The following is a 12,325-nucleotide window of genomic DNA, read 5'->3' on the forward strand; positions in this document are numbered from 1 at the left end:
GACCTTTGGGAAAGGCTGCCACTCTGAGTGCCAAATCTATACCTGTGGAGTTTGGAATTTGTGGAAAGACTGGCGTGTGCGACCAGGCAAAGTCACGTAGCTGAAGGTATCGGAAGAAGTCTGAGGTACTCAAACCAAATGCTGCACTTAGTTGATCAAAACTACCAAAAACATCATCTACATATAAATCCCCCAGACAGAGAAGGCCATGTCGCTCTAATATTTTGAACCTCCGATCATTCTTGGCTGGTGCAAAGAGGTGATTATTACAAATGGGCGTCACCAACGGAAGTGAAAACCACCCAAAGCAGCGTCTAACTTGTGACCATTTTTTAAATGTATTACCATATTAGAGGTAAAACTAGCAGGAGATATGCGAATGGTGCTACATGCTAAAGATGTAAGAGAAGTAGAGCAAGAGTCAGCCTCTAAACGGCACCAACTGAACTGTGGCGAGGTAAACCAGTGTTATTTTGTGAACATTGGCGGCCCAGTAGTAGCTGATCATATTGGGTAGTCCCAGTCCACCGACCGCCCTACTCTGCTGCAGCAATGTTTTGCCCGTTCTAGGACGCTTACCAGCCCAAATAAAAGTTGAAACAATGTTATCAATAAGAGCAAAGAAAGACTTAGGGAGGAAGATGGGAAGACATTGGAATAAGTACAAGTATCTAGGTAACACATTCATTTTTATAGCCTGCACCCTAGCAACCAAAGATAGCGGCAAAGAATTCCATCGTTGTAAGTCCAACTTAACCACAGAGGTTAAAGTAGTGAAATTGTGTTCACCGAGTGTACGAAAGGAATGCGTCATCACAACATCTAAGTATTTCATACCCTCAGATGAGATTCTAAATAGTATCGATGACTGTGTCAATTCCCTGGCTACCCGATTGACCGGAGGCATTCACTTTTTGAAATATTCAATTCATATCCAGATATATCACCAAATGTGTCCAGTAACGAGAGGATAGTTGGAATACTTGTCAGGGGATCACATATATAAAGTAAAAGATCATCAGCGTAGAGCGAGAGACGGTATTCAAACCCTGCCATGCGTATCTCTTTAAATGACTTTAAGGCCACCGATAGTGGTTCAATGGCTAGGGCGAACAACAATGGGGATAGTGGGCAGCCTTGCCTAGAGCCACGGAAAAGGGAAAATTGACTTGATCGCTGTGTATTTGTACATACAGAGGCACTGGGTGAGGAATAAAGTAGCTTGATCCAAGAGATGAAGCCAGTACTGCAATCGAATCTCTCTAAAGAAAAGAAAAGATACGCCCACTCTACCCTGTCAAACGCCTTCTCTGCGTCAAGAGATACTACAACTTCAGGTTCGGTAGTGCACGATGGAGAGTGAACAATGTCAAGAAGCTTTCTAACATTTGAGAAAGAATGCCTCTTCTTTATAAAGCCCGTTTGATCTTCAGAGATTACCTTGGGCATTATGCCCTCCAAACGATGAGCCAGCACCTTGGCAAGAATCTTGATGTCAACTGACAGAAGTGAAATAGGACGATATGATGCACAATCTGTTTGGTCTTTGCCCTTCTTGTAGATAAGCGATATAGAAGCTTATCTAAGTGTCATAGGCAAGGGGCCATCAATGTATGATTGAATAAACATTTCTAGTAGAAGTGGTGCAAGCAGGTCTGAGAACCGTTTAAAGAACTCCACCGAATAGCCATCCATCCCTGGTGCCGTTCCACTGCGCATTAAACGAATGGCCTCTTGAATTTCACACAGTGTCAAAGGGACATCTAGTGTCTGATTATCAGTTGGCGAAACATTCGATAGGCAACTTATAAAAAAAAACGACGTAATTGACTTTCATCATTAACAGACTCACAAGTGTATAGTTTGGAGTAAAATGACCTGAATGTATCATTTATCTTCCCCGGATCAGAGGTAAGAGAGCCTGACTCGTCACGGCCTGGATGATTTGGTTGGAAGCCGATCTGGCTTTCAGCTGATGCGCCAACAGGCGACCCGCTTTGTCACCATGTTCGTACATGGACCCACTTGATTGGAGGAGGAGACGTTCCGCTTCTGACGTTAAAAGAAGATCAAGCTCAGTCTGAAGTTCTAACCTCTCATTGTATAAGTCAGCCGACTGAGAAGTAGATAGTACAGCATCAAGTTTGCCTACAGCTTCCTCCAAATCTCTCTGGCGGGTTCTGCGCAGCTGGTTCACATGTGACGTGTACAAAATAATTCTCCCTCTGACATAAGCCTTCAGAGTTTCCCAAAGTAATGAGGGAGATGTTTCATCATTTTTATTGGTCTCACAAAATAACTTAATCGAATCCTCAACTTATTTGCAAAAATTTGTATCAGCTAATAATACTGGGTCTAAGTGCCAAGTCCTGTACTCTTTTGTTTTGAGGTCAAAACGCACTGAATGACAGTAGAATGATCAGACGCCACGATGGGGGAATACTGTGTAGAAATAATTGAAGAAATAAGTGTTTTATCAACTATAAAGTAATCTATCCAAGAAAATGATTTGTGAGCGTGTGAGAAAAAAGAATACTGCCTGACAGAGGGGTGTGAAAACCTCCACGGGTCGGCATACCCATATTGATCCATAAAAGCCAAGAGTGTTTGAGCCATTTTCGAGAGTGAGGCAGGACGAGAACTCGATCTGTCCAATAATGGGTCTATAACACAGTTCATATCAACCCCCAATATCAGAGAATGTGAGTTCAGGTTCGGGATAGCGGACAGTCACAACTTCATAGAATTATGATCATCCCGGTTCGGGGCATAAACTGATACCAGAACTACTGGCTTCTGGTATAGCGTACCTGCAACAATCAGGTAACGACCCTCTGTGTCAAGAACTGTTTTTGTGAAAATAAAGGGTACTATTTTTTTAATCAGTATGGCTCTGCCTCTAGTCTTCAAATTGAATTTAGAATGAAAAATATGTCCAATTAACAAAATAACTAACAAAATACGAACGACTATCAGAAAAATAACCAGTCAATAGAGAGGCCCATATCCCACTAACCCTACAAAGACAACTAGCTTCAACACTACCAACCCCAAAAAACCTTCCCATGTGAGGGCAAGCCCTCCCCAACCATGATACCCTGGTAAACCCCTAAAAATATGTACTTCCCTGTCGTCATCTCCTTCACTCGTAATTTGTCTCTGATCCCGTAACCCATCAACAAAATTAACAAACATAAAATAATAATAACCCTCTAAACCTAATACTGTACATAAAATCCCCTTCCCCATCGGGATAAACAATAAACAATGACACAATTAATGAACCAAAAGATAGAAAGCGCAAGTTTGCAAACAATACAACCACATAAGTATTGTATATTGAATTTTAAAACCACAGAGCTAAACACCAGAGTGAAGATTTGAGAAACACACCAGGTGGATTAGAGTGAGTTAACTAATAATATACCATATCCTACCAGTAATATTGATAGCAATCATCATGGTTATACAAACAATCAAATAGTAACAGTAATAATAGTAATGGAAATGGAAATGAAACTTGTGTAACCCAACATCAGCTTTGTATCACAGTACAACAACCACGGTTATGTCTTTCCGACTAAATAGCAGAACCTGGGTAAACATAACCCAGACCAATGGTAAAGGTCAAGAGCCACAGTGCCTAACAAAACCAACAAACAACTCACGGCTCATATAAAGTACTGTGATCCCAAAATTGGCAAGTGTCCCAAACGGAATGAGTAATCCCGGAAATGGGAAAAAGGAAAATGTCTTAACACTCGAAGTCGGCAAGTAACGGTAAACACTCGTATGAGCCAGGCTAAAGTGGCCAGCACATCACCTCCAGCCCAACCAGCCACGGGGTTAGCTGGGACTCACAATACGCCGATAATTAACATGACTTTATTCTTTACGCAGAAGATTTAGCGCATTCAGGACGAGATTGAGGACACCGTTCCTAAAACACTGTTGAATTCTGTGAAGACTGATGTTAGCAGGGGTATTATGGCTGAGAATTGTCTGACAACCCTATCTCATTTTAAAATAGTATCTCTTGAAAGTCTAACAAACTTAGCTGGTGCGGCAAAACAGACAACTCGTGTGCTCGATCCGCTTCCTGGCAAACTCATCAAAGAATTGTTTACAACCCGAGGACCCTCCGTCATAAATATCATTCATTTATCACTCACCTCGGGCACTGTACCAGCAGCTTTGAAGACCGCTGTTATTCGACCTATGCTTAAGCAGCCAAACCTTGATCCGGAGAACCTCAACAATTATAGGCCGGTTTCAAATCTCCCGTTTATTGCAAAAATTCTTGAAAAAGTCGTAGCGCAACAGTTTAGTGACAATATGGCTGCTAATAATCAATTTGAAACTCTTCAGTCGATCACTCTACTGAGACGGCCCTTGCTAAAGTGACTAATGATCTTCTCCTAGCTATGGACTCCGGCACCTCATCAATATTACTCTTAGTCGATCTTGGCGCTGCTTTTGACACCGTCGATCATAACATACTATTAAACGCCTTGAAGCGTGTGTTGGTATCTCAGGCTTAGCATTTTTTTGGTTTAACTCTTACCTCTCAGAGAGAGGACGCACCGTGTAATTCATGGCAATGCGAGTTCTGAGTTTTGTAATGTTACATGTGGAGTCCCGCAGGAATCCGCACTATGACCCCTATTGTTTAGCATCTACATACTTCCGCTTAGTGATATTATTCGTAAATATAACGTTAATTTTCACTGTTATGCTGATGATAATTATATATGCCGCAGGAGATAACAAACCCGGCTAATTTTTGTAATCTAGAGGCGTGCCTTGCTGACATTAAACAATGGATGTCTCTCAATGTTTTGCTTATTAACTCAGATAAAACCGAGATGTTGATTATTGGCCCTGCTCGTCATCGGTGCCTATTTAAGGACACCACTCTCAGTCTCCATAAATGTACTATTACCCAAAGTGCAACAGCAAAAAATCTTGATGTAATCGTTGACTCAACTCTGTCCTTTCAAATGCATGTTAACAATATTACTAGAACTGCATTTTTCCATCTCTGTAATATTGCTAAAATTCGTCCAATCCTATCAAATAGTGATGCAGAAATTTTAATCCACGCGTTTGTTACGTCTCACCTCGATTATTGTAACATTTTGCTCTCTCGTCTTCCCATGTCTAGTATTAAAAGTCTGCAGCTAGTCCAAAATGCTGCTGTAAGACTCCTGACAAGGACGAGAAAGTCCGATTATATTACTCTGATACTAGCCAATTTGCATTGGCTCCCAGTCCACTTGAGATGCGATTTCAAGGTTTTGCTACTTACTTACAAAACATTGCACGACTTAGCACCTTCCTATCTCGTCGACCTAGTGATACCATATGTTCCGCCCCGAAACCTTAGGTCACAAAAACCTTTTAGTGATCTCGAGAGCCAAAAATAAGTCCATAGAATCCAGAGTGTTTTCTATTCGAGCACCAGTGCTTTGGAATGCCCTACCCACGGATATTAGAGGAGCTACCTCAGTGGAAATGTTCAAAACACGACAAAAAAATTATTTGTACACTTCTGCATTTAGTTGAACTATTTGTTTTGGCCTCTTTACTGCCGCTTCTTTCTTTTTTCTGCCTTTTCCCAGGCTTGGGAGTTAGTTAGGTGATGACGGCAGAATTGGAGGTTGCTGTGTCGATTCCACAGCAATAGACCGCGACTGGATCGGCAGTTGACCACATCCTCGGAGGCGCTGCTATGGAGATTTCTACATCGATCAACTGGGCAGGGAACCACTTCACCAAAGTCATCTTGCAGCACCTCCATTTGATTAACTTTCACATTATTTTAACCAACTTTGTATAGTATCATAATATGTGTTAAATGTTTCCCACTCAGCATCCATTGCAGCCTGATCATCCTGGAAGGGGGATTCCCCCATCTGTGGTCCCTTCTCAAGGTTTCTCATTTTTCCCCAGATGTGTTTTTGAGTTTTTCCTTGCCCTCCTGGGAGTTAAGATCAGGGGATGTTGTTTATATGTTGTCAGCTAAGGGCGTGTGAAGCCCTTTGAGACTTTCCTGTGATTAATGGCTAAACAAATAAATTTGACTTGACTTGAATCGAACTTTGCACATTATGAAACATATTGAGGGCAGGAAATTGGAAGCTCTAATGTTAGGAATGGATGCAGAAAAAGCATATGATTCTGTGAGGTGGGAATTTTTATTTCAAGTAATGAAGACAACTTTCACGAAAGATGTATTAAGACCATTCTGACTTTATTATACTAATCCTATTGCAAGGATCAAGGTGAATGGAAGTCTCTCTAACGTCATTAAACTTGAGAGAGAAAAAAATCTTTTTTATTTTTTTCGACCCCCTCAAAAATTCTTGAGCAAACAGGGATACACTGCTAATAAAGCGTTTTCCACAAAACACCCCAACCCAATTTTTTAAAAATTAAAAATGAAATATACTAAACTTTTGAAACTATTGAAAAACATATCAAATAGCTGAGTCCGCGGGTATCGAATCATGAATATACGGGAGACCACTGTAAAAAAAGCTATTATTTACAGCAGAAGACATTTCATAAAACGTTTCATGTGCCACAAGCAGAAAAACTAAAAAAAAAAACATCTGGGGAAAAATGAGAAACCTTGAGAAGGAACCACAGATGGGGGGAATCCCCCTTCCAGGAAGGTCAGGCTGCAATGGATGCCGAGTGGGCAACATTTAATACATATTATGATACTATACAACGTTGGTTAAAATAATATGAAAGTCAATCAAATGAAATGCTGCAGGAAGATGACTTCGGTGAAGTGGGTCCCTGCCCAGTTGGTCAATGCAGAAATCTCCATAGCAGCGCCTCCGAGGATGAGATCAACCTCCGATCTTGTAGCCGTAAATTGCTGTGGAATCAAAACAGCAACCTCCAATTCGGTCATCACCGCCTAATCCCCAAGACTGGAAAAGGGGGCAGAAAAAAAATAGAAGCAGCAGTAAAGAAGCCCAAAATAGTTCAAGTAAATGCAAAAGTATATAAATAAGCAGAGCTGGGCAGTCCGCCTCAGGGGCGTAACAGTTCGTCCCTCTGGCCTGGGCGGATGCCCATTTTTTGGGGCGAAGAGCAGGAGTGACACGTTTGAAAAAAAGGGGCGGACTAAGCAAGGGCGTAAGTAGATTTTAGTCCGGCCCACTAATCGTCCCGCATGCGTGTGACGTGGCCGCGAGGTGACCAAAGTTCAAATCAACCTTTTCGGCGAAATGGGCAATGTTGTTCTACTAGTATCTGAAGTGCCACACGACTCTAGAGTCAGTTGTCCTGCTACACTTGACGATTACATTAAATCTTTTTCACAACATGACGACTTTGCCTTTACACCGCATAATGAAATGTAAACATGGCAGGGACGTCATTGTTGTGCGGTCCTCAGTCATGGTTTCATAAAGTAGAATGCACATGTGTCCAGGATTTTGCTCAGCACATTCATGGTGGAAGTGGGAACAAATCTAAATTAAAAAGTAGTGTTTAGAATTGTGGCAAATTCATATATTTTTGTGTCATGGTGCTTTTTGGATATGAATGGAATGAATAAGCCACCAATGTCTGTCTGCAAAGTGGTGTCAGTGACAATCACTCTGATTTTCTGTCAGACATGGAATGCAAATCAGTGCATGAGATAGACAAATTTGTAAAATGGTATACAATTTACTTCAGTTCTTTTAACCAAACAATATTGTATATTTAAATGTATTGCATTGGTTCAAGTAAAACAAATTTTCAATGTTTAAAATCCAGTAATATATCAATTCTACAAGTAAATATGATCCTTTCCACATATATTAACTGTAAAATTAACAATTATAATTGTTCTGTTTTTTTACAACATGTTGCCTTAAAATACACACCAATTCATTGTAATTCATATTACAGATTTTTGATGTCATAATTTTACAGCATATTAATTTCACAAAAATTGTTTACAGTGCAGGTATAATAAGCTCCTCGCTCACAGTTCTCCTAGCCTGGTCTTTTTTTTTCTTGTCCCGGTACTTGTAGCTGGCCGTGTCATATCGCCCAGTAGATATTTTGTTTTATATTTTGCCATTTTAATTTTGCGAACATTCTTAAAACTCAATATTCTGTTTAAACGATTCAAGGGTTATTTCTGAAGATTATTAATCTACATTGACCATTTTGTAAATATGCTTGTTGGTTCTGCATTGTCTGTTGTAGCAAGAGGGCCACAAACAGGGGCACTTGTGGGACGTTGCTGCGCTTTCCCAGCAGTTTTTTGTACTGAAACTCTTAGTGGGTTTTAGCCATGACACACTAATTGAATGGTACCTTTAAACATACATACCAATGTGCTGGACGCATTATAAAATGTATTTTCATGTTATTGCCTGGACATGCAAATGGCACCAATTTGGTTGAATGGCCCATATAAGCATTACCATATCATGAGGGATTTCTCAGTTTGACACATTTGGGTAAACAATACAGCTAATAAAGCTTGTGCAGGCTGAAATGAATAGCCCACGCAGCTCCGGGTATGTGCGTGAATTCGCTCATCTAAAAAAACTACGCTACTGATGTATGACCTCGTCAAATGCAATCAGTGGGGAACCAGCTTGCTTGTCACTAAATAATTTACAGTCCTTAAACTTCTAGTTGAAGTTACATCTTTTGGACGTGTCACAATTGCTAACCTGTCCGTAGCGGTGCTCAGCTGTCTCAACTCTTTGACAATGCCGTTTGCGAGAAGGCTGGCTTCTTTATATCAGGCAAGGCAAACTTATTTAAGGAGCATAATTTTGGCTTGCCTCTTGCTTCAAACAAGCTATTAGGTCTGTTCGATTTTGCCCAACAAGAAAATTATTATTTTCTCTCAAACCCGATTTTACGATTACAATTTCTTTGTAAAATAAAAAATTATGAAAAATGAAGTATTTTGAATGTCTTTTATTTAAACTTAATTTTTCTTTCTTTGAACTCAAAATGCCAGTCAATTTAACTTAATACACAGAACAATCCATTGGGATTAACAGCATTTTACTTACACAATAGATTTCTGGTCTGTTCTTAATTAAACCAATAATGAAAGAGGAAAGTGCATATACCATCTGAAACGAAATCATCAACATGAGAGAAGGTAGACAGTCAAGTCTGTAAACCAAACAGTCTGTCAGCAAGTCATTTTGCCAACCAGCTAGTGACTAGCCTTTCACCTTTATAGTCAGGCCGGCTGGACCAGAGGTAATGTTGTAGAGGAGAAAAAAAGGCACGTCTTTCAGACGTTGAGTAACTTGCTCACGGGTTGTATTGTACATGTGGGGCACACACTACACTACAGATCTATATTTGCCCGATTTATTAACTAAACGCTCACTTGCGTGAGCAAATAGCAGAATCGCCGGTAGCCATGGATGTTGTTGTGATCGGACTACGCGCTCGTGGGAGGAAGCGGAAATACAGAGGAAACTACGGTAGCTTAGATACACCAAAAATAAAAAAATCGAACATGCCGATTCAAACGTTTTTAACATCGTTTTATCCAGAAAATTCAGTTTCGGTTCAAAATCGCTTAATCGAGCAGCCCTACAAGCTATGAAGACAAACTCGCAGCTCTGCCTCTGCCTCGCTCGCTGCTGTCCGCAGTGTAGGAGAGTGACATGTCTGTTGGGTGTGTGGGGCACGCAAACTACATCGCGCCGGGAAAAAAACAAAGGTTTGGAGAGGCAAAGCAGCTGCGTAGGTGCGGAGCCTCCGCGAGCGCGACAAATTGGCCAACTCACATTTTTGCTACACGCTGCAGAGGTATAAACCAGGCTTGAGTGACGGTGAATTATAACGTTACATGCGGTATCTACAGTCGCGACCCGTTTTTTTTTTGTTTTTTTTTGGGAGGTCGGATTTTTTTTATTTTTTTTTAAATATTTTTATTAAATTCACTTGAAAATTTCTTGGGCGCCCGTCTGTTTACTTGGGCGGCTCGCCCAAGTATTAACATGGTGTGGGAAACACACATTTCATTTTATTTTAATAAAACTTAATCAATATAATTTTTAACTATAATTAACTACATCATCCATAATGCAAAGTGTTATTGGCTCATGCGCACAACGGCTCTCTGCCGTCTGTCAATAACAATGCGCTGCTTACAAGATCGCTATATACCAACGGGTTGGTGTGCTCCTCCTGATTGACGGTTCACGTAAAATGACAGATGACAATCAGATGGTATTTGTAACCTTTGCACCGACACCACGGACATTCACAGAGCCATAAAAAAGAATATCAAATAAATGAAGTGTAAATGTGTGAGGCTTAAAGAAACCATTGATCGAGTTTACGATACATCAAATTATTGGCCAACAGCTACAAAAATATGTGGAACGGGGTCGGGGACCGCTAATTTTTATGAATAAGGACGCAGGGACGAGGCCGGAAGTGTACCCAGGTCGCGGACAGAGGACGGACCGGAAAAAAAGGGTCAAGTGCCCAGCTCTGTAAATAAGTATAGAAACATGTCACGTGACACGCCAGAGCACTTCAACATCAATTTCAGTTGACAGCAAGGGACGGTGTTGTATAAAATGTCAGCCTCTTAGATGGCTGAAAATAGGTGGATAATTCTGCTTAATTATTCCTTGAATGGAATATTAATCAGAATACCGTCTTTAGACTAATGGGGAAACATCAAATATATTCCTGCAAAGAACATTTTTGACTTGACTTCTATTTTCAAAGCATCATCATCTTGCTCAAGACTATAATGGTTCCACTGAAAATGTTACCTCTCAAACTGGGTTGCGCAGAAGGGTTGTACACCAGCAGAGTGGATAGGAAGCAAAGGACATGCTTCCAGCTGACCTCATGGGTCTCTAAAACCTGTTGCAGGTGATGTAGCAGCTGATCCACACTGAAGATCACAATCAACTATAAAAACAAAATACAGAACCAATTAAGAGCAAAGTTAACCAAATATTGACATTTGAGCACATACAGGGAAGTCAAGTAAAAAAATTTCAATACAAGAATATGTTCTATGCACCGCCACTAGCCTAAACATGTCATTCTGATTAATACTGCCTTTATGGGACATGAATTAAGCAGCAAAATCAACCCGTTTTTAATCAAGGCGCCACCATTTTGCCACGTGCTGTCAACTGAAAATGACATCACAGTTGCTCGGGGCTCAGGTAACGACCAATCATGGCTCACCTGTTTTCTGTGTTTGGTTATGTGACGTTCGCAAGTAGAGCCCTTCGGCACTGTCACTTTCAGGTTCAAAATGGCCACCCCCAGAAATGGATAAAAACGGATGGATTTCGCTGCTTAATTGATATCTGACAAACGCAATGCAGGATACCGTTTTTAGACTAAAGAGGGCACATGTAGAATATATCATTGCAAAGAAAACCATACAATAATAGATTGCTCTCTGTATTGTTACAAAACTAAGTCTCAAACAATTGACTTGCTCATCTAATGACTGATTAGAAAGTTGAGTTTGTCGTTTGAGGGGATAGTTCCTCATTGATAAAACCAGAGGATGACGATGTCAGACAACACCATATTCCTGGAAATATATAAAACAATGGTGGTCAGAAAACAGTTCATGTTTAAACATGTTTCAGTCATCGTTAATTACAGGTCATCACCACTATTTTTGGACCGTCATCTTATTTACTTATTTGTTTTTTTGAGAACAGTCAGATCCTCCTTCTTCTACTTTGGCGGCATTGCGTCAGAGACAGCCAATACTATGTCAGACACAGGGGCAGCAAGAAGCATTGATAAAGGCTGCTGTCACCATGATCTATACATGTATATTAAAAAAAAAACCTTTAGAGTAGAGGAGGCGTTACATCTGCTTCAAAATAGTGACTATGAGGATGAATTGCTCGGTTGAGTCCCCCTGCCCCGCGGTGATAGTTGCGACGTACGCATTGGTAATGTAACCCTTAAAGGTTCTTCCTTATCTTCGGAGGCCGTGGTATATGGCGGGTTACAATATAGGTTTGACTTTATGTATTTCTTCTGGCGTCTTCCTTGCCAAAGACAACCGACACGGCAGCAGTGTTTTGTTGCGTCTTTATTCAAACGTGAAGAGCCTCGCTCTAATTCACCTCTCTCTCTCCTTTACACTCCGCTCAGGAAATGCGCCGTGCCAAACCAAATCAAAAAGGAATACCGTATTTTCACGCACTTAAATGTCTAAAATTTTCTCCAAAATGGACGGTGCGCCTTATAGTGCCCTATGTGTGCACTGAGTTCCAATATCTCTGAATGTTATGTGACTTTGTTGAGCGCTGCGTTTGACTGACTGGGAGCATTT

The 12,325-nt window shown here is 40.7% G+C and overlaps 1 protein-coding gene across 5 annotated transcripts in view; it reads right to left on the reverse strand.

The window, feature by feature from the left end:
- Positions 1-12,325, reverse strand: part of fanca (FA complementation group A) — a 165,616-nt gene that overhangs the window by 95,396 nt on the left and 57,895 nt on the right. For all 5 annotated transcript variants that reach the window (XM_086027080.1, XM_086027081.1, XM_086027083.1 and 2 more), the window contains one exon: positions 10,782-10,923. In XM_086027080.1, the coding sequence (XP_085883206.1) occupies positions 10,782-10,923 (142 nt within the window). The remainder of the gene's footprint in view (positions 1-10,781; positions 10,924-12,325) is intronic.

The sequence above is a fragment of the Filicampus tigris genome, chromosome 4 (assembly GCF_054856515.1).
Source record: "Filicampus tigris isolate MCC_2025a chromosome 4, RoL_Ftig_1.0, whole genome shotgun sequence".
Taxonomy (NCBI): domain Eukaryota; kingdom Metazoa; phylum Chordata; class Actinopteri; order Syngnathiformes; family Syngnathidae; genus Filicampus; species Filicampus tigris.